Source organism: Oncorhynchus nerka, linkage group LG18 (genome assembly GCF_034236695.1).
Source record: "Oncorhynchus nerka isolate Pitt River linkage group LG18, Oner_Uvic_2.0, whole genome shotgun sequence".
NCBI classification, from domain to species: domain Eukaryota; kingdom Metazoa; phylum Chordata; class Actinopteri; order Salmoniformes; family Salmonidae; genus Oncorhynchus; species Oncorhynchus nerka.
Window position 1 is genome coordinate 83,208,010 of NC_088413.1, and position 23,877 is coordinate 83,231,886.

A 23,877-nucleotide genomic window follows, 5' to 3' on the forward strand; every position below is an offset into this window, starting at 1 on the left:
TTAGTGGTCGACGCTTAACGTCTGCCCATCTAGCTATATTAGTGGTCGACGCTTAACGTTAACCCATCTAGCTATATTAGTGGTCGACGCTTAACGTCTGCCCATCTAGCTATATTAGTGGTCGACGCTTAACGTCTGCCCATCTAGCTATATTAGTGGTCGACGCTTAACGTTAACCCATCTAGCTATATTAGTGGTCGACGCTTAACGTTAACCCATCTAGCTATATTAGTGGTCGACGCTTAACGTTCACCCATCTAGCTATATTAGTGGTCGTCGCTTAACGTCTGCCCATCTAGCTATATTAGTGGTCGACGCTTAACGTCTGCCCATCTAGCTATATTAGTGGTCGACGCCTAACGTCAGATAACACTGAATTTGTCCTTCCGTCCGGTTATTTACCCTGTTATACAGCGTCAGTTGCCCAGTTGGGGGCAAACTCGGGGAAGATTAGCATTTTCCAACATTGCTTGTAATTCTCTCGGAGTGAGGATGGCGCTGAAAAGGATCCACAAGGTAACGGGCTCACTAGGTTGCTTTAGTGAAAACCAAAAAAACCGTTCGTTAGCTCGATTGTTGATGTATGTCGTTAGCTATCGCTGGTTAACGTTTTTAATGATGGCTAAAGTTAGCTATAGCTAGCTAACGCCCCGTTCCCATATCCAAATACTATTTTGTCTTTCCATCTGTGCCATCGGTTTGTTGACACTAGACTGGCTAACTCGTTAGGTAGTATGTAGCTACCTAGCTAGTACCATATGTATTACTAGTTATTTGGGTGTCAAACTACTGATTTCAGCACTTAAAGAATAGCCTGTAATTTATACATTATGATTTTTTTGTTGTTGATACAATCTAGTTAAGGGGACGTCTAGCTAACGTTAAGGGGACGTCTAGCTAACGTTAAGGGGACGTCTAGCTAACGTTAAGGGGACGTCTAGCTAACGTTAAGGGGACGTCTAGCTAACGTTAAGGGGACGTCTAGCTAACGTTAGGGGAATTTCAGTCATCGTTGTTGTGCTGCCAGCTAGATGTTAGCTGAACGGTAGATAGCCATCACAACCAGACCTAGTTAACAGTTACCGGTAACGAAACGTTAGTAAAATGTACATGTAAGAGACGAGGTAACTAGCTAGGTGGATAAAATGTTAGCTAGGTGGATCACTAACAATGTAACTGAATATAAATGTGTGTATCTAATTCTTGTACTCTTATCTGAACCTGCTCCTCTATAAGCCACTAGCCAGTGACACCTCAGCCATTTTGATGAGGTTGGGCCATTGATATCCCAATGGAGAGTCCCCTGGGGTGTGGTGGGGGGACATGAATACAGGCATCACTGGTTATCACTCACTGGTACACATCAGCAGGTGTAGTTAACGGTTCATATTTGATTTAAAGCCATTTTAAAACGGTGTTGTTTTTAAAGGGGCTTAAATGAAGTTACATAAATACAACATAGGTAATGCCACACAAACTCCGTGGTCGGCGGGTGTTTGGACGTACTGCCAAAGTGATCTAAAACAGCGTTGGAGGCGGCTCATTGTAGAGAAATGAACATTAAATGATCAGGTAACAGCTCTGGTGGACAGCTCCCTCAACTTGAATGGACTGTAGCATTGTGTGCATTTTATTTCCCCCGGAGCTGTAAAGAGCTGCAGTTAGTTACAGAATGGGTGGCAAGGAATGTTAGTCCCAAATATTCCCAAAACTAAATGCATCAGCTCCCTAAACCTCAACGAAATCTTGTTATTGAACAAGTTGAGGTGACTAAACTGCTTGGAGTAACCCTGGATTGTAAACTGTCATGGTGAAAACATATTGATACAACAGTAGCTAAGATGGGGAGAAGTCTGTCCATAATAATGTGCTGCTCTGCCTGACTAAATTCCCAATCTGGCCCTCAAACCATCACGGCCACCTAATAATCCCCAGTTTACAATTGTCTCATTCCTCCCCCTCCTCTCCCCTGTATTCCACAGGTCGTTGCTGCAAATGAGAACGTGTTCTCAGTCAACTTACCTGGTAAAATAACACTATCAACAAGGCAGGTCCTACAGGCCCTAGTTTCTACCTTAACAACACTATCAACAAGACAGGTCCTACAGGCCCTAGTTTTGTCGCACCTAGGCTACTGTTCAGTCGTGTGGTCAGGTGCCACAAAGAGGGACTTAAGAAAATTGCAATTGCCTCAAGACAGCACAGCTGGCCCTTAAAAGTACACAGAGTGCTAACATGAATAATATGCATGTCAATCTCTCCTGGTTCAAAGTGGAAGAGATTGACGTCATCACTACATGTTTTGTAAGAAGTGTTGACAAGCTGAATGCACAGAGCTGTCTGTTTTTAAAATACTAGCACACAGCTCAGACACCCATACATACCCCACAAGACATGTCACCAGAGGTCTGTTTAAACTACTAGCACACAGCTCAGACACCCACGCATACCCCACAAGACATGTCACCAGAGGTCTGTTTAAACTACTAGCACACAGCTCAGACACCCATCCATACCCCACAAGACATGTCACCAGAGGTCTGTTTAAACTACTAGCACACAGCTCAGACACCCATCCAAACCCCACAAGACATGTCACCAGAGATCTGTTTAAACTACTAGCACACAGCTCAGACACCCATCCAAACCCCACAAGACATGTCACCAGAGATCTGTTTAAACTACTAGCACACAGCTCAGACACCCATCCAAACCCCACAAGACATGTCACCAGAGATCTGTTTAAAATACTAGCACACAGCTCAGACACCCACGCACACCCCACAAGACATGTCACCAGAGATCTCTTCACAGTCCCCAAGCTAGAACAGACTATGGGAGGCGCACAGTACTACATAGAGCCATGACTACATGGAACTCTATTCCACAGTACTACATAGAGCCATGACCACATGGAACTCTATTCCACAGTACTACATAGAGCCATGACTACATGGAACTCTATTCCACAGTACTACATAGAGCCATGACTACATGGAACTCTATTCCACAGTACTACATAGAGCCATGACTACATGGAACTCTATTCCACAGTACTACATAGAGCCATGACTACATGGAACTCTATTCCACAGTACTACATAGAGCCATGACTACATGGAACTCTATTCCACAGTCCTACGTAGAGCCATGACCACATGGAACTCTATTCCACAGTACTACATAGAGCCATGACTACATGGAACTCTATTCCACAGTACTACATAGAGCCATGACTACATGGAACTCTATTCCACAGTACTACATAGAGCCATGACTACATGGAACTCTATTCCACAGTACTACATGGAGCCATGACTACATGGAACTCTATTCCACAGTACTACATGGAGCCATGACTACATGGAACTCTATTCCACAGTCCTACGTAGAGCCATGACCACATGGAACTCTATTCCACAGTACTACATAGAGCCATGACTACATGGAACTCTATTCCACAGTACTACATAGAGCCATGACTACATGGAACTCTATTCCACAGTACTACATGGAGCCATGACTACATGGAACTCTATTCCACAGTCCTACGTAGAGCCATGACTACATGGAACTCTATTCCACAGTCCTACGTAGAGCCATGACTACATGGAACTCTATTCTACAGTCCTACGTAGAGCCATGACCACATGGAACTCTATTCCACAGTACTACATAGAGCCATGACTACATGGAACTCTATTCCACAGTCCTACGTAGAGCCATGGCTACATGGAATTCTATTCCACAACAAAATATATAAAAAACTGGTATAAATGCACCTTATGGAACAGCTGTGACTGTGAAGAGACCCACACACACAGGTACATACATACACATACATTGTAGTATTGCTATATGGTGGTATTATACATGTTGTATTGTAGATACGTAGTGGTGTAATAATGTCATATGATCTTTTGTTTTATGTGTAATGTAAGTGCTCTACCATGTTTGGACCCCAGGAAGAGTAGCTGCTGCCTTGGCAGGAACTAATGGGGATCCATAATAAACCCCAGGAAGAGTAGCTGCTGCCTTGGCAGGAACTAATGGGGATCCATAATAAACCCCCAGGAAGAGTAGCTGCTGCCTTGGCAGGAACTAATGGGGATCCATAATAAACCCCAGGAAGAGTAGCTGCTGCCTTGGCAGGAACTAATGGGGATCCATAATAAACCCCAGGAAGAGTAGCTGCTGCCTTGACAGGAACTAATGGGGATCCATAATAAACCCCAGGAAGAGTAGCTGCTGCCTTGGCAGGAACTAATGGGGATCCATAATAAACCCCAGGAAGAGTAGCTGCTGCCTTGACAGGAACTAATGGGGATCCATAATAAACCCCAGGAAGAGTAGCTGCTGCCTTGGCAGGAACTAATGGGGATCCATAATAAACCCCAGGAAGAGTAGCTGCTGCCTTGACAGGAACTAATGGGGATCCATAATAAACCCCCAGGAAGAGTAGCTGCTGCCTTGGCAGGAACTAATGGGGATCCATAATAAACCCCAGGAAGAGTAGCTGCTGCCTTGGCAGGAACTAATGGGGATCCATAATAAACCCCCAGGAAGAGGAGCTGCTGCCTTGGCAGGAACTAATGGGGATCCATAATAAACCCCCAGGAAGAGTAGCTGCTGCCTTGGCAGGAACTAATGGGGATCCATAATAAACCCCCAGGAAGAGTAGCTGCTGCCTTGACAGGAACTAATGGGGATCCATAATAAACCCCCAGGAAGAGGAGCTGCTGCCTTGGCAGGAACTAATGGGGATCCATAATAAACCCCAGGAAGAGGAGCTGCTGCCTTGACAGGAACTAATGGGGATCCATAATAAACCCCAGGAAGAGTAGCTGCTGCCTTGGCAGGAACTAATGGGGATCCATAATAAACCCCAGGAAGAGTAGCTGCTGCCTTGACAGGAACTAATGGGGATCCATAATAAACCCCAGGAAGAGTAGCTGCTGCCTTGGCAGGAACTAATGGGGATCCCTAATAAATGCAAATTGTCATGCTGAGACAGGAAACGGCCTTCACCAAACTGTTCCCACAATGCTGTAGCGTTAAGATGTCCCTTCATTGTAACTAAAGGGTCAAGCCCGAATCATGAAAAACAGCTCCAGACCATTATTCCCCCTCCACCAATCTTTAGTTGACACTATGCATTGGGGCAGGTAGCGTTCTCTGGCATCCGCCAAACTCAGATTCGTCCGTCGGACTGCCAGGTGGTGAAGTGTGATTCATCACTCCAGAGAACGCGTTTCAACTGCTCCAGAGTCCAATGGCAGCAAGCTTTTACAACCCTTCAGCAGGGTAGGTACATCAATAGTTGTCTAGGATGACCATGACTAGACTGCAGGGTAGGTACAGCAATAGTTGTCTAGGATGACCATGACTAGGCTGCGGTGTAGGTACAGCAATAGTTGTCTAGGATGACCATGACTAGACTGCAGGGTAGGTACAGCAATAGTTGTCTAGGATGACCATGACTAGACTGCAGGGTAGGTACAGCAATAGTTGTCTAGGATGACCATGACTAGACTGCAGGGTAGGTACAGCAATAGTTGTCTAGGATGACCATGACTAGACTGCAGGGTAGGTACAGCAATAGTTGTCTAGGATGACCATGACTAGACTGCAGGGTAGGTACAGCAATAGTTGTCTAGGATGACCATGACTAGGCTGCGGTGTAGGTACAGCAATAGTTGTCTAGGATGACAATGACTAGACTGCAGGGTAGGTACAGCAATAGTTGTCTAGGATGACCATGACTAGACTGCAGGGTAGGTACAGCAATAGTTGTCTAGGATGACCATGACTAGACTGCAGGGTAGGTACAACAGGATGACCATGACTAGACTGCAGGGTAGGTACAGCAATAGTTGTCTAGGATGGCCATGACTAGACTGCAGGGTAGGTACAGCAATAGTTGTCTAGGATGACCATGACTAGACTGCAGGGTAGGTACAGCAATAGTTGTCTAGGATGACCATGACTAGACTGCAGTGTAGGTACAACAGGATGACCATGACTAGACTGCAGGGTAGGTACAGCAATAGTTGTCTAGGATGGCCATGACTAGACTGCAGGGTAGGTACAGCAATAGTTGTCTAGGATGGCCATGACTAGACTGCAGGGTAGGTACAGCAATAGTTGTCTAGGATGACCATGACTAGGCTGCAGGGTAGGTACAGCAATAGTTGTCTAGGATGACCATGACTAGACTGCAGGGTAGGTACAGCAATAGTTGTCTAGGATGACCATGACTAGACTGCAGTGTAGGTACAACAGGATGACCATGACTAGAGTGCAGGGTAGGTACAACAGGATGACCATGACTAGACTGCAGGGTAGGTACAACAGGATGACCATGACTAGACTGCAGGGTAGGTACAGCAATAGTTGTCTAGGATGACCATGACTAGACTGCAGTGTAGGTACAACAGGATGACCATGACTAGACTGCAGGGTAGGTACAACAGGATGACCATGACGAGACTGCAGGGTAGGTACAACAGGATGTCCATGACTAGGCTGCAGGGTAGGTACAACAGGATGTCCATGACTAGACTGCAGGGTAGGTACAACAGGATGGCCATGACTAGACTGCAGGGTAGGTACAACAGGATGGCCATGACTAGACTGCAGGGTAGGTACAACAGGATGGCCATGACTAGACTGCAGGGTAGGTACAACAGGATGTCCATGACTAGACTGCAGGGTAGGTACAACAGGATGACCATGACTAGACTGCGGGGTAGGTACAACAGGATGACCATGACTAGACTGCAGGGTAGGTACAACAGGATGGCCATGACTAGACTGCAGGGTAGGTACAACAGGATGGCCATGACTAGACTGCAGGGTAGGTACAACAGGATGTCCATGACTAGACTGCAGGGTAGGTACAGCAATAGTTGTCTAGGATGACCATGACTAGACTGCAGTGTAGGTACAACAGGATGACCATGACTAGAATGCAGGGTAGGTACAACAGGATGGCCATGACTAGACTGCAGTGTAGGTACAACAGGATGGCCATGACTAGACTGCAGGGTAGGTACAACAGGATGGCCATGACTAGACTGCAGGGTAGGTACAACAGGATGGCCATGACTAGACTGCAGGGTAGGTACAACAGGATGGCCATGACTAGACTGCAGGGTAGGTACAACAGGATGGCCATGACTAGACTGCAGGGTAGGTACAACAGGATGACCATGACTAGACTGCAGTGTAGGTACAACAGGATGACCATGACTAGACTGCAGGGTAGGTACAACAGGATGTCCATGACTAGACTGCAGTGTAGGTACAACAGGATGACCATGACTAGACTGCAGGGTAGGTACAACAGGATGACCATGACTAGACTGCAGGGTAGGTACATCAGGATGGCCATGACTAGACTGCAGGGTAGGTACAACAGGATGACCATGACTAGACTGCAGGGTAGGTACAACAGGATGGCCATGACTAGACTGCAGGGTAGGTACAACAGGATGGCCATGACTAGACTGCAGGGTAGGTACAACAGGATGGCCATGACTAGACTGCAGGGTAGGTACAACAGGATGACCATGACTAGACTGCAGGGTAGGTACAACAGGATGGCCATGACTAGACTGCAGGGTAGGTACAACAGGATGGCCATGACTAGACTGCAGGGTAGGTACAACAGGATGACCATGACTAGACTGCAGGGTAGGTACAACAGGATGACCATGACTAGACTGCAGGGTAGGTACAACAGGATGACCATGACTAGACTGCAGGGTAGGTACAACAGGATGACCATGACTAGACTGCAGGGTAGGTACAACAGGATGGCCATGACTAGACTGCAGGGTAGGTACAACAGGATGGCCATGACTAGACTGCAGGGTAGGTACAACAGGATGGCCATGACTACATGATGTAAACATTATTAATAGAGGCAGCAGGTAACCTCGTGGTTAGAGCTTTGGGCCAGTAACCGAAAGGTTGGTGGATCAAATCCCAGAGCTGACAAGGTAAAAATCTGTCTTTCTGCCCCCTGAACAAGGCAGTTAACCCACTGTTCCCCGGTAGGCTGTCATTGTAAAAACGAATTTGTTCTTAACTGACTTGCCTACTTAAATAAAGGTTACATTTTTATTTTTTTATTAACAGGGCTGTCCCCAACTAAAACATTTTGGTAGACCAATGACCAAATGTTCTTTAGAACAATTGATTGGTCAAAATGTTCTATCATGTATTTTTCTATATTTAGACGCATCATATGTTTTTTAATCCAATCAACTATATGCACTAAGGTTGTCTGATGCTTTAAGTACACTGTTTGATTAAATCATTAAGACACAAAAATGACTAGAGGGGAGTCTGACCCGCAATTGATTTGATTGGGCCTGTGGGTCTGGCTCAGACTTGACGCACCTTGTTAAAAAGGACTGCTAGTGACCAGCACCCATTGTCTCTGTCTCTCCGCCCTGCTGCAGCGACCACCACATAAACACATGGATGTTATCGCGCTGTCCGTGTTGCTGAAGATGCAACACAACTTTTCAGTCAGAAATGGCTGTAATTATCGTCCTGAAATCCCTCATTTGTTTAGGAAAAACATTCCCTCAACCCTGACTCTCTTCACGTGTAACGTATGCGTCACATGCCCGTGATCAATAGGGCCTGACCTATAGCCTATCATAATCATATCAATACATTTGTTCTAACAAACTCTGAACATTGTAACATTTTTTTCCACATTTTTGTTACCTTACAGATTTGTTCGATTGTTTGGGACACGTTGTGGTTGGTGCTCACGGAATCAGTAGGCGATTACACAAACAAACTCAAAACAGAAGCAGGTTCTGTCATATTTCATACAGAGCATTTCAGAAAGCATTCAGACCTCTTCGGGTTTTCCCCCCATTTTGTTACCTTACATTCTTATTCTAAAATGGGTTGTGTCAAGGTACAGATCTGTTGAAGGCAGAGTCAGACAAATGGGTTGTGTCAAGGTACAGATCTGTTGAAGGCAGAGTCAGACAAATGGGTTGTGTCAAGGCACAGATCTGTTGAAGGCAGAGTCAGACAAATGGGTTGTGTCAAGGTACAGATCTGTTGAAGGCAGAGTCAGACAAATGGGTTGTGTCAAGGTACAGATCTGTTGAAGGCAGAGTCAGACAAATGGATTGTGTCAAGGTACAGATCTGTTGAAGGCAGAGTCAGACAAATGGATTGTGTCAAGGTACAGATCTGTTGAAGGCAGAGTCAGACAAATGGGTTGTGTCAAGGTACAGATCTGTTGAAGGCAGAGTCTTACAAATGGATTGTGTCAAGGTACAGATCTGTTGAAGGCAGAGTCTGACAAATTGTCAGATGGTTCTGTCTGCTACCGCACGGCAAGCGGTACCGCAACGCCAAGTCGAGGTCCTGCTGCTACTCGCTGTTTATTACCTATGCATGGTCACTTCATCCCTACCGACATGTACATATTGGCTCAACTAATAGTCTCCACATTGACCCTGTACCGGTACCCCCTGTATATAGCCTCCACATTGACTCTGTACTGGTACCCCCTGTATATAGTCTCCACATTGACTCTGTACCAGTATCCCCTGTATATAGTCTCCACATTGACTCTGTACCAGCACCCCCTGTATATAGCCTCCACATTGACTCTGTACCAGTACCCCCTGTATATAGCCTCCACATTGACTCTGTACTGGTACCCCCTGTATATAGCCTCCACATTGACTCTGTACCGGTACCCCCTGTATATAGCCTCCACATTGACTCTGTACCGGTACCCCCTGTATATATCCTCCACATTGACTCTGTACCGTAACACCCTGTATATAGCCTCCACATTGACTCTGTACCGGTACCCCCTGTATATAGCCTCCACATTGACTCTGTACTGGTACCCCCTGTATATAGCCTCCACATTGACTCTGTACCGGTACCCCCTGTATATAGCCTCCACATTGACTCTGTACCGTAACACCCTGTATATAGCCTCCACATTGACTCTGTACCGTAACACCCTGTATATAGCCTCCACATTGACTCTGTATCGTAATACCCTGTATATAGCCTCCACATTGACTCTGTACCGGTACCCTTGTATATAGCCTCCACATTGACTCTGTACCGGTGCACCCTGTATATAGCCTCCACATTGACTCTGTACCGGTACCCCCTGTATATAGCCTCCACATTGACTCTGTACCGGTACCCCCTGTATATAGCCTCCACATTGACTCTGTACCGGTACCCCCTGTATATAGCCTCCACATTGACTCTGTACCGGTACCCCCTGTATATAGCCTCCACATTGACTCTGTACCGGTACCCCCTGTATATATCCTCCACATTGACTCTGTACCGTAACACCCTGTATATAGCCTCCACATTGACTCTGTACCGGTACACCCTGTATATAGCCTCCACATTGACTCTGTACTGGTACCCCCTGTATATAGCCTCCACATTGACTCTGTACCGGTACCCCCTGTATATAGCCTCCACATTGACTCTGTACCGTAACACCCTGTATATAGCCTCCACATTGACTCTGTACCGGTACCCCCTGTATATAGCCTCCACATTGACTCTGTACTGGTACCCCCTGTATATAGCCTCCACATTGACTCTGTACCGGTACCCCCTGTATATAGTCTCCACATTGACTCTGTACTGGTACCCCCTGTATATAGCCTCCACATTGACTCTGTACTGGTACCCCTGTATATAGCCTCCACATTGACTCTGTACCGGTACACCCTGTATATAGCCTCCACATTGACTCTGTACCGGTACACCCTGTATATAGCCTCCACATTGACTCTGTACCGGTACCCCCTGTATATAGCCTCCACATTGACTCTGTACCGGTACCCCCTGTATATAGCCTCCACATTGACTCTGTACCGGTACCCCCTGTATATAGCCTCCACATTGACTCTGTACCGGTACCCCCTGTATATAGCCTCCACATTGACTCTGTACCGGTACCCCTGTATATAGCCTCCACATTGACTCTGTACCGGTACCCCCTGTATATATCCTCCACATTGACTCTGTACCGTAACACCCTGTATATAGCCTCCACATTGACTCTGTACCGGTACCCCCTGTATATAGCCTCCACATTGACTCTGTACCGGTACACCCTGTATATAGCCTCCACATTGACTCTGTACCGGTACACCCTGTATATAGCCTCCACATTGACTCTGTACCGGTACACCCTGTATATAGCCTCCACATTGACTCTGTACCGGTACCCCCCTGTATATAGCCTCCACATTGACTCTGTACCGGTACACCCTGTATATAGCCTCCACATTGACTCTGTACCGGTACACCCTGTATATAGCCTCCACATTGACTCTGTACCGGTACACCCTGTATATAGCCTCCACATTGACTCTGTACCGGTACCCCCTGTATATAGCCTCCACATTGACTCTGTACCGGTACCCCCTGTATATAGCCTCCACATTGACTCTGTACCGGTACCCCCTGTATATAGCCTCCACATTGACTCTGTACCGGTACACCCTGTATATAGCCTCCACATTGACTCTGTACCGGTACCCCCTGTATATAGTCTCCACATTGACTCTGTACCGGTACCCCCTGTATATAGCCTCCACATTGACTCTGTACCGGTACCCCCTGTATATAGCCTCCACATTGACTCTGTACCGGTACCCCCTGTATATAGCCTCCACATTGACTCTGTACCGGTACCCCCTGTATATAGCCTCCACATTGACTCTGTACCGGTACACCCTGTATATAGCCTCCACATTGACTCTGTACCAGTACCCCCTGTATATAGCCTCCACATTGACTCTGTACCGGTACCCCCTGTATATAGTCTTATGTATAGTCATACCTTAGTGCTCTACTGTTGACCAGGACCCATAGGGTAGTGTACTACTGTTGACCAGGACCCATAGGGTAGTGCTCTACTGTTGACCAGGACCCATAGGGTAGTGCTCTACTGTTGACCAGGACCCATAGGGTAGTGCACTACTGTTGACCAGGACCCATAGGGTAGTGTACTACTGTTGACCATGACCCATAGGGTAGTGTACTACTGTTGACCAGGACCCATAGGGTAGTGTACTACTGTTGACCATGACCCATAGGGTAGTGTACTACTGTTGACCATGACCCATAGGGTAGTGTACTACTGTTGACCAGGACCCATAGGGTAGTGCACTACTGTTGACCAGGACCCATAGGGTAGTGTACTACTGTTGACCATGACCCATAGGGTAGTGTACTACTGTTGACCAGGACCCATAGGGTAGTGTACTACTGTTGACCAGGACCCATAGGGTAGTGTACTACTGTTGACCAGGACCCATAGGGTAGTGTACTACTGTTGACCAGGACCCATAGGGTAGTGTACTACTGTTGACCAGGACCCATAGGGTAGTGTACTACTGTTGACCAGGACCCATAGGGTAGTGCTCTACTGTTGACCAGGACCCATAGGGTAGTGCTCTACTGTTGACCAGGACCCATAGGGTAGTGCTCTGTTGACCAGGACCCATAGGGTAGTGTACTACTGTTGACCAGGACCCATAGGGTAGTGTACTACTGTTGACCAGGACCCATAGGGTAGTGCTCTACTGTTGACCAGGACCCATAGGGTAGTGCTCTACTGTTGACCAGGACCCATAGGGTAGTGCTCTACTGTTGACCAGGACCCATAGGGTAGTGCTCTACTGTTGACCAGGACCCATAGGGTAGTGCTCTACTGTTGACCAGGACCCATAGGGTAGTGTACTACTGTTGACCAGGACCCATAGGATAGTGTACTACTGTTGACCAGGACCCATAGGGTAGTGTACATTACATTACATTTACATTTAAGTCATTTAGCAGGGTAGTGTACTACTGTTGACCAGGACCCATAGGGTAGTGTACTACTGTTGACCAGGACCCATAGGGTAGTGTACTACTGTTGACCAGGACCCATAGGGTAGTGCTCTACTGTTGACCAGGACCCATAGGGTAGTGTTGACCAGAACCCATAGGGTAGTGTACTACTGTTGACCAGGACCCATAGGGTAGTGTTGACCAGGACCCATAGGGTAGTGTTGACCAGGACCCATAGGGTAGTGTACTACTGTTGACCATGGCCCATAGGGTAGTGTTGACCAGGACCCATAGGGTAGTGTTGACCAGGACCCATAGGGTAGTGTTGACCAGGACCCATAGGGTAGTGTTGACCAGGACCCATAGGGTAGTGTTGACCAGGACCCATAGGGTAGTGTTGACCAGGACCCATAGGGTAGTGTTGACCAGGACCCATAGGGTAGTGTTGACCAGGACCCATAGGGTAGTGTTGACCAGGACCCATAGGGTAGTGCTCTACTGTTGACCAGGACCCATAGGGTAGTGTTGACCAGGACCCATAGGGTAGTGTTGACCAGGACCCATAGGGTAGTGTTGACCAGGACCCATAGGGTAGTGTTGACCAGGACCCATAGGGTAGTGTTGACCAGGACCCATAGGGTAGTGTTGACCAGGACCCATAGGGTAGTGTTGACCAGGACCCATAGGGTAGTGTTGACCAGGACCCATAGGGTAGTGCTCTACTGTTGACCAGGACCCATAGGGTAGTGTATTACTGTTGACCAGGACCCATAGGGTAGTGCTCTACTGTTGACCAGGACCCATAGGGTAGTGTGCTCTACTGTTGACCAGGACCCATAGGGTAGTGTGCTCTACTGTTGACCAGGACCCATAGGGTAGTGTACTACTGTTGACCAGGACCCATAGGGTAGTGTACTACTGTTGACCAGGACCCATAGGGTAGTGTACTACTGTTGACCAGGACCCATAGGGTAGTGTACTACTGTTGACCAGGACCCATAGGGTAGTGTACTACTGTTGACCAGGACCCATAGGGTAGTGCACTACTGTTGACTAGGACCCATAGGGTAGTGTACTACTGTTGACTAGGACCCATAGGGTAGTGTACTACTGTTGACCAGGACCCATAGGGTAGTGTACTACTGTTGACCAGGACCCATAGGGTAGTGTACTACTGTTGACCAGGACCCATAGGGTAGTGTACTACTGTTGACCAGGACCCATAGGGTAGTGTACTACTGTTGACCAGGACCCATAGGGTAGTGTACTACTGTTGACCAGGACCCATAGGGTAGTGCACTACTGTTGACCAGGACCCATAGGGTAGTGCACTACTGTTGACCAGGACCCATAGGGTAGTGTACTACTGTTGACCAGGACCTGTTTTCTGTAAATGTGAACAGTACAAAAACTTTCCGTCGGTGGTTGCCGTCATGGTCGAGGTCATGGTAGAGGTCATGGTATGCTTTACCTCATTGTATAGGTGGTGTTGAATGACCGTCTGACTGGTTCTTGGAGAAATGGCATCTTCCTTTCACAAGAACACACAGTTGGGTTGTATTCACTACTAGTATGCACCAAATGGAAGAAAACTAACAGCAACCGGGAGGGACTACCTGAACTTTTAAATACAAAACACTTGTTTTCCTTTGCCAAACGTTTTGCTACTGAGTATGCCCCCGGTATAGGCTACTTTGGGCTGATAGCCTGTCACTGGGCTGATAGCCTGTCATTCATTCTTCTTTGTTCTCAGACTGGAGCTCACCGTGTTGCTTTAATCATTCAAAATGTCTGCCTCTGGTTTACAGCTAATTGTTCCGTGTCTCTCTTGTTGATTGGTTTACAGCTAAGTGTTCCTGGTCTCTCTTGTTGATTGGTTTACAGCTAAGTGTTCCTGGTCTCTCTTGTTGCTTGGTTTAGAGCTAAGTGTTCCTGGTCTCTCTTGTTGATTGGTTTAGAGCTAAGTGTTCCCGGTCTCTCTTGTTGATTGGTTTAGAGCTAAGTGTTCCCGGTCTCTCTTGTTGATTGGTTTAGAGCTAAGTGTTCCCGGTCTCTCTTGTTGCTTGGTTTAGAGCTAAGTGTTCCCGGTCTCTCTTGTTGCTTGGTTTAGAGCTAAGTGTTCCCGGTCTCTCTTGTTGCTTGGTTTAGAGCTAAGTGTTCCCGGTCTCTCTTGTTGCTTGGTTTAGAGCTAAGTGTTCCCGGTCTCTCTTGTTGCTTGGTTTAGAGCTAAGTGTTCCCGGTCTCTCTTGTTGCTTGGTTTAGAGCTAAGTGTTCCCGGTCTCTCTTGTTGCTTGGTTTAGAGCTAAGTGTTCCCGGTCTCTCTTGTTGCTTGGTTTAGAGCTAAGTGTTCCCGGTCTCTCTTGTTGCTTGGTTTAGAGCTAAGTGTTCCCGGTCTCTCTTGTTGCTTGGTTTAGCGCTAAGTGTTCCCGGTCTCTCTTGTTGCTTGGTTTAGCGCTAAGTGTTCCCGGTCTCTCTTGTTGCTTGGTTTAGAGCTAAGTGTTCCCGGTCTCTCTTGTTGCTTGGTTTAGAGCTAAGTGTTCCCGGTCTCTCTTGTTGCTTGGTTTAGAGCTAAGTGTTCCCGGTCTCTCTCTTGTTGCTTGGTTTAGAGCTAAGTGTTCCCGGTCTCTCTTGTTGCTTGGTTTAGAGCTAAGTGTTCCCGGTCTCTCTTGTTGCTTGGTTTAGAGCTAAGTGTTCCCGGTCTCTCTTGTTGCTTGGTTTAGAGCTAAGTGTTCCCGGTCTCTCTTGTTGCTTGGTTTAGAGCTAAGTGTTCCCGGTCTCTCTTGTTGCTTGGTTTAGAGCTAAGTGTTCCCGGTCTCTCTTGTTGCTTGGTTTAGAGCTAAGTGTTCCTGGTCTCTCTTGTTGCTTGGTTTAGAGCTAAGTGTTCCTGGTCTCTCTTGTTGCTTGGTTTAGAGCTAAGTGTTCCTGGTCTGTCTTGTTCCATTGCAGGAGCTGAATGATCTGGCTCGTGACCCTCCAGCACAGTGCTCAGCAGGACCAGTGGGAGATGACAGTAGGTGTCTTTATATTTTTATGGAACTGTTGAAGGCAGTTTTTCTTCATCTTGGTCCTGGAGAACCAAAGGGCTGAATATATATATATAGTTTTTTTGCCCAAAAGCACTAATACACCTGATCAAAGGTGCATTAAGAAACACTGGTTAAAGATTTACAATGACCCTGAATGTGCACTAACTCTCCTTCTCCCCCTCTCCTTCCGCCAGTGTTTCACTGGCAAGCCACGATCATGGGACCTGTGAGTACCAGTCACGTAATCCCACTAGAACGGGAGAACTCTAAAGGCTTGAATGTCTGTTTTGACCAAGGTATAACATTTTCCTGGACGTAAAGGGGGGTTGGATCAGTCGTGATGACAGACGCTCTTTCTCTCCTTTCAGAATGACAGTCCATATCAGGGGGGCGTTTTCTTCCTGGCCATCCATTTCCCCACAGACTATCCTTTCAAACCTCCTAAGGTAAGGGGCCATCCATTTCCCCAAAGACTATCCTTTCAAACCTCCTAAGGTAAGGGGCCATCCATTTCCCCACAGACTATCCTTTCAAACCTCCTAAGGTAAGGGGCCATCCATTTCCCCAAAGACTATCCTTTCAAACCTCCTAAGGTAAGGGGCCATCCATTTCCCCACAGACTATCCTTTCAAACCTCCTAAGGTAAGGGGCCATGTCACTTCACAAGGGTTTGGAAAGGGGCTCGTTCCCAAGTCCCTGTCAGTGGTTACACTGGACTGCAGCCTCGTGATGCTGCATGTAGTTAATGTTGTGTGGTAGGAGGGGTGATTTACTAGTTAATGTGTGGTAGGAGGGGTGATTTACTAGTTAATGTGTGGTAGGAGGGGTGATTTACTAGTTAATGTGTGGTAGGAGGGGTGATTTACTAGTTAATGTGTGGTAGGAGGGGTGATTTACTAGTTAATGTGTGGTAGGAGGGGTGATTTACTAGTTAATGTGTGGTAGGAGGGGTGATTTACTAGTTAATGTGTGGTAGGAGGGGTGATTTACTAGTTAATGTGTGGTAGGAGGGGTGATTTACTAGTTAATGTGTGGTAGGAGGGGTGATTTACTAGTTAATGTGTGGTAGGAGGGGTGATTTACTAGTTAATGTGTGGTAGGAGGGGTGATTTACTAGTTAATGTGTGGTAGGAGGGGTGATTTACTAGTTAATGTGTGGTAGGAGGGGTGATTTACTAAATATATTAGCATTTTGTTGAATTAACATTTTCTCCCTCTCCCTGTCTCTCTGTCTCTCTGTCTCTCTGTCTCTCTCTCGTCTCCCTCCTGTCTCTCTCTCGTCTCCCTCCTGTCTCTCTCCTGTGTGTCTCTCTCTCTCTCTCTCTCTCTCTCTCTCTCTCTCTTTCTCTCTCTCTCCCCCAGTTAGCGTTCACCACAAGAATTTACCACCCCAATATTAACAGTAACGGCAGTATCTGTTTGGATATTCTCAGATCACAGTGGTCGCCGGCTTTAACTATTTCTAAAGGTGAGTTAGGACTACTCTGTGATGGACAGATCCACTGGAGGTGCATTATGGGGCAGGTCTCGGACTACAAAATGATTTCAGTGGAGATGTTTGCTACAATTTTTAACGTGCCTTTTGTGTGTATGTATCATAAGGACTCAGACGTCACTACATCACATGGCCTAGATGTCTACGTGAGAGTCGTCTGTAGTGGGGATCCAAACACCCCCCCCTGCTCCTGTTCCTAGTTACACCGCAGAGAAACGGGGTTTCTAACTCTTGTAACTGTCTTCCTCTGCAGTTCTGCTCTCCATTTGCTCCCTGTTATGTGATCCCAACCCAGACGACCCTCTAGTACCAGAGATCGCACGCATCTATAAAGCAGATAGTGACAAGTAAGTATCCTGTACTGCTGTCTGTTGGAGACAGATCCCTTCAGTGTCATTTTATATACTGCAGATGTCAGGACATTTTTCATTCTGTATAACCCAGTGAAAATACGTTATTTTCAACAACTTTTTGGCTCACTGGGAAGTTGATAAACACAACATGTTCCTGTCTGCTTTCAGTCGGAGACCTGTACACACGATCATGGTCTACAGCCGAGACAAAGCGGAATAATGTCCGGTCTCTCAAAGCGGAATAATGTCCGGTCTCTCAAAGCGGAATAATGTCCGGTCTCTCAAAGGGGAATAATGCCCCGTGTCTCTCAAAGCGGAATAATGCCCCGTGTCTCTCAAAGCGGAATAATGCCCCGTGTCTCTCAAAGCGGAATAATGCCCCGTGTCTCTCAAAGCGGAATAATGTCCCGTGTCTCAAAGTGGAATAATGCCCCGTGTCTCTCAAAGCGGAATAATGTCCGGTCTCTCAAAGGGGAATAATGTCCGGTCTCTCAAAGCGGAATAATGTCCGGTCTCTCAAAGGGGAATAATGCCCCGTGTCTCTCAAAGCGGAATAATGCCCCGTGTCTCTCAAAGCGGAATAATGCCCTGTGTCTCTCAAAGCGGAATAATGTCCGGTGTCTCTCAAAGCGGAATAATGTCCGGTGTCTCTCAAAGGGGAATAATGCCCCGTGTCTCTCAAAGCGGAATAATGCCCCGTGTCTCTCAAAGCGGAATAATGTCCCGTGTCTCAAAGCGGAATAATGTCCGGTGTCTCTCAAAGGGGAATAATGCCCCGTGTCTCTCAAAGGGGAATAATGCCCCGTGTCTCTCAAAGGGGAATAATGCCCCGTGTCTCTCAAAGGGGAATAATGCCCCGTGTCTCTCAAAGCGGAATAATGCCCCGTGTCTCTCAAAGCAGAATAATGCCCCGTGTCTCTCAAAGCAGAATAATGTCCCGTGTCTCAAAGCGGAATAATGTCCCGTGTCTCAAAGCGGAATAATGCCCGTGTCTCTCAAAGCGGAATAATGCCCCGTGTCTCTCAAAGCGGAATAATGTCCCGTGTCTCAAAGCGGAATAATGTCCCGTGTCTCAAAGCGGAATAATGTCCCGTGTCTCAAAGCGGAATAATGCCCCGTGTCTCTCAAAGCAGAATAATGCCCAGTGTCTCTCAAAGCAGAATAATGCCCAGTGTCTCTCAAAGCGGAATAATGTCCGGTGTCTCTCAAAGCAGAATAATGGCCCGTGTCTCTCAAAGCGGAATAATGGCCCGTGTCTCTCAAAGCGGAATAATGTCCGGGGTCTGTGGAGAGGAGGTTGTTGTTGTGGAGGTCTATGTTTATGGCAGCTGTAGTCCTCACCCAGGGCTGGTCTCGCTGGATTCCCTGGAAACTGTCTCATCATTCAGCCAACAACAGTCTACCACAGTCCTTGTAAGGCTTTAGTTTGGTTGTGTGTGGACAAGTCAATGAAATTAGTCTGGCTATCCATCAGCAGTCATATGGCTTAGGGGCTTCCTCTGACACCGCCTGGTGTAGAGGTCCTGGCTTAGGGGTAGTAGAGAGAAGTCTTTGACTAGGGTGGCTGGAGTCTCTGGCTATTTTTAAGGCCTTCCTCTGACACCGCCTGGTGTAGAGGTCCTGGATGGAAGGCAGATTAGCCCCGGTGATGTACTGGGCCGTACGCACTACCCTCTGTAGCGGTTGGAGGCCGGGCAGTTGCCATATCAGGCAGTGATGCAACCAGTCAAGATGCTCTCGATGGTGCAGCTGTAGAACTTTTTGAGGATCTGAGGCCCCTGGGATGATGGTGTTGATGTGAGTCATGGCCAGCCTTTCAAAGCACTTCATGGTTACAGATGTGAGTCAGCCTTTCAAAGCACTTCATGGTTACAGATGTGAGTCAGCCTTTCAAAGCACTTCATGGTAACAGATGTGAGTCAGCCTTTCAAAGCACTTCATGGTAACAGATGTGAGTGCTACAGGGTGGTAGTCATTAAAAGAATACAGTGGGGCAAAAAAAAGTATTTAGTCAGCCACCAATTGTGCAAGTTCTCCCACTTAAAGTAGTGCACTATATAGGGAATAGTGTACCATTTAAAGTAGTGCACTATATAGGGAATAGGGTACCATTTAAAGTAGTGCACTATATAGGGAATAGGGTACCATTTAAAGTAGTGCACTATATCTTTCTAGATGTGTGTCAATATTTGACTCTCACTGACTGCTGGATCATATAGAGTGGGGCAAAAAAGTATTTAGTCAGCCACCAATTGTGCAAGTTCTCCCGCTTAAAAAGATGAGAGAGGCCTGTAATTGTCACCATAGGTACACTTCAACTATGACAGACAAAATTAGAAGAAAAAAATCCAGAAAATCACATTGTAGGATTTTTTTATGAATTTATTTGCAAATTATGGTGGAAAATAAGTATTTGGTCAATAACAAAAGTTTATCTCAATACTTTGTTATTTACCCTTTGTTGGCAATGACAGAGGTCAAACGTTTTCTGTAAGTCATCACACACTGTTGCTGGTATTTTGGCCCATTCCTCCATGCAGATCTCCTCTAGAGTAGTGATGTTTTGGGGCTGTTGCTGGGCAACACGGACTTTCAACTCCCTCCAAAGATTTTCTATGGGGTTGAGATCTGGAGACTGGCTAGGCCACTCCAGGACCTTGAAATGCTTCTTACGAAGCCACTCCTTCGTTGCCCGGGCGGTGTGTTTGGGATCATTGTCATGCTGAAAGACCCAGCCACGTTTCATCTTCAATGCCCTTGGAAGGAGGTTTTCACTCAAAATCACACGATACATGGCCCCATTAATTCTTTCCTTTACACAGATCTGTCGTCCTGGTCCCTTTGCAGAATAACAGCCCCAAAGCATGATGTTTCCACCCCCATGCTTCACAGTAGCTATGTTGTTCTTTGGATGCAACTCAGCATTCTTTGTCCTCCAAACACGACGAGTTGAGTTTTTACCAAAAAGTTATATTTTGGTTTTATCTGACATTCTCCCAATCTTCTTCTGGATCATCCAAATGCTCTCTAGCAAACTTCGACGGGCCTGGACATGTACTGGCTTAAGCAGGGGGACACGTCTGGCACTGCAGGATTTGAGGCCCTGGCGGCGTAGTGTGTTACTGATGGTAGGCTTTGTTACTTTGGTCCCAGCTCTCTGCAGGTCATTCACTAGGTCCCCCGTGTGGTTCTGGGATTTTTGCTCACCGTTCTTGTGATCATTTTGACCCCACGGGGTGAGATCTTGCGTGGAGCCCCAGATCGAGGGAGATTATCAGTGGTCTTGTATGTCTTCCATTTCCTAATAATTGCTCCCACAGTTGATTTCTTCAAACCAAGTTGCTTACCGGTGTCCTTTGACAGCTCTTTGGTCTTGGCCACAGTGGAGTTTGGAGTGTGACTGTTTGATGTTGTGGACAGGTGTCTTTTATACATGTAGGTCTTACAGACTCGGTCAGGGACGTAGGGATCCGTAGGGACGTTCCCCTGGCAGACCAGGATCCGTAGGGACGTTCCCCTGGCAGACCAGGATCCGTAGGGACGTTCCCCTGGCAGACCAGGATCCGTAGGGACGTTCCCCTGGCAGACCAGGATCCGCAGGGACGTTCCCCTGGCAGACCAGGAGCCGCAGGGACGTTCCCCTGATACGGCTTTGATGAAAAGTAGTGCAGCCGATAGGGTGCCGTTTGGGAAGCTGCTTCTATTATTTTTGTTTGTTTTCCCTCTTCCAGATACAGCAGAATAGCAAGAGAATGGACGCAGAAATACGCCATGTGATGACTGGTCTGAACAGATCATCGGAAGGAGAACGTCGTTGTAGCTGGAGTCAACTTCAATTGCTTGTTTTCATTATTTTGTTCATTTTGTTATCGAATTAGACTCATTTTGCCCCCATTTTCACTCCTTCATTTATGTGCTATTAAAAAGATAGTGTTTGTTGCTCGGACAGTCAACGTGTGTACTAGTTTAATTTAAGCACGGGAAAAAACACAAGATTTTAATGTAAGTCTTTCATGGGTTCTGAACTCTTCATGTTGAGCATGCAACAACAGTATACGGCCGTGCCGACTGGCCTCTTGGTTATCAGACTAAACCACTAGACTGCGTTCCATCCATGTTGTTCTGAGGACGTTGAAGACACCTGACCAAACCGGACAGACGTGTCTCTTCAAGATACACCAACTGGTGTGTGATGTTGTTGGCTGTGTCTGAAATGGCAGTCTATTCCCTATATACACTACTTTTAACCAGAGATTTTCTAGGGGAATATCTCTGTGGATCCTGGTCTACTAGGGGAATATCCTGGTCTACTAGGGGAATATCCTGGTCTACTAGGGGAATATCCCTGTGGATCCCGGTCTACTAGGGGAATATCCCTGTGGATCCCGGTCTATTAGGGGAATATCCCTGTGGATCCTGGTCTACTAGGGGAATATCCCTGTGGATCCTGGTCTACTAGGGGAATATCCCTGTGGATCCCGGTCTACTAGGGGAATATCCCTGTGGATCCCGGTCTATTAGGGGAATATCCCTGTGGATCCTGGTCTACTAGGGGAATATCCCTGTGGATCCTGGTCTACTAGGGGAATATCCCTGTGGATCCCGGTCTACTAGGGGAATATCTCTGTGGATCCCGGTCTACTAGGAGAATATCCCTGTGGATCCCGGTCTACTAGGGGAATATCCCTGTGGATCCCGGTCTACTAGGGGAATATCCCTGTGGATCCCGGTCTACTAGGGGAATATCCCTGTGGATCCCGGTCTACTAGGGGAATATCCCTGTGGATCCCGGTCTATTAGGGGAATATCCCTGTGGATCCTGGTCTACTAGGGGAATATCCCTGTGGATCCTGGTCTACTAGGGGAATATCCCTGTGGATCCCGGTCTATTAGGGGAATATCCCTGTGGATCCTGGTCTACTAGGGGAATATCCCTGTGGATCCTGGTCTACTAGGGGAATATCCCTGTGGATCCCGGTCTACTTAGAATATCCCTGTGGATCCCGGTCTACTAGGGGAATATCTCTGTGGATCCCGGTCTACTAGGGGAATATCCCTGTGGATCCCGGTCTACTAGGGGAATATCCCTGTGGATCCCGGTCTATTAGGGGAATATCCCTGTGGATCCCGGTCTATTAGGGGAATATCCCTGTGGATCCCGGTCTATTAGGGGAATATCCCTGTGGATCCCGGTCTATTAGGGGAATATCCCTGTGGATCCCGGTCTATTAGGGAATATCCCTGTGGATCCCGGTCTATTAGGGAATATCCCTGTGGATCCCGGTCTATTAGGGAATATCCCTGTGGATCCCGGTCTATTAGGGAATATCCCTGTGGATCCCGGTCTACTAGGGGAATATCCTGTGGATCCCTGTGGAATATCCTGTAGATCCCGGTCTACTAGGGGAATATCCCTGTAGATCCCGGTCTACTAGGGGAATATCCCTGTAGATCCCGGTCTACTAGGGGAATATCCCTGTAGATCCCGGTCTACTAGGGGAATATCCCTGTGGATCCCGGTCTACTAGGGGAATATCCCTGTGGATCCTGGTCTACTAGGGGAATATCCTGGTCTACTAGGGGAATATCCCTGTGGATCCTGGTCTACTAGGGGAATATCCTGGTCTACTAGGGGAATATCCTGGTCTACTAGGGGAATATCCTGGTCTACTAGGGGAATATCCCTGTGGATCCCGGTCTACTAGGGGAATATCCCTGTGGATCCCGGTCTACTAGGGGAATATCCCTGTGGATCCCGGTCTACTAGGGGAATATCCCTGTGGATCCCGGTCTACTAGGGGAATATCCCTGTGGATCCCGGTCTACTAGGGGAATATCCCTGTGGATCCCGGTCTACTAGGGGAATATCCCTGTGGATCCCGGTCTACTAGGGGAATATCCCTGTGGATCCCGGTCTACTAGGGGAATATCCCTGTGGATCCCGGTCTACTAGGGGAATATCCCTGTGGATCCCGGTCTACTAGGGGAATATCCCTGTGGATCCCGGTCTACTAGGGGAATATCCCTGTGGATCCCGGTCTACTAGGGGAATAATATCCCTGTGGATCCCGGTCTACTAGGGGAATATCCCTGTGGATCCCGGTCTACTAGGGGAATATCCCTGTGGATCCCG

The 23,877-nt window shown here is 47.4% G+C and overlaps 1 protein-coding gene across 1 annotated transcript; it reads left to right on the plus strand.

The window, feature by feature from the left end:
- Positions 1 to 279: 279 nt before the first annotated feature.
- Positions 280 to 21,697, plus strand: LOC115125783 (ubiquitin-conjugating enzyme E2 D2-like). The gene is made up of 7 exons (XM_065004431.1): positions 280 to 516; positions 15,817 to 15,880; positions 16,091 to 16,122; positions 16,265 to 16,342; positions 17,259 to 17,364; positions 17,645 to 17,738; positions 21,476 to 21,697. The coding sequence occupies exons 1-7, from the start codon at positions 493 to 495 to the stop codon at positions 21,519 to 21,521; spliced, it is 444 nt and encodes a 147-aa protein (XP_064860503.1). The 5' UTR covers positions 280 to 492; the 3' UTR covers positions 21,522 to 21,697.
- Positions 21,698 to 23,877: the final 2,180 nt, after the last annotated feature.

Coding starts and splice junctions, on each gene's coding strand:
- LOC115125783 (XM_065004431.1), top strand. CDS start 493: ATGGCGCTGAAAAGGATCCACAAG. Junction 16,343..17,258: donor ATCCTTTCAAACCTCCTAAG/GTAAGGGGCCAT, acceptor TCTCTCCCCCAG/TTAGCGTTCACCACAAGAAT. Junction 17,739..21,475: donor TATAAAGCAGATAGTGACAA/GTAAGTATCCTG, acceptor TCCCTCTTCCAG/ATACAGCAGAATAGCAAGAG.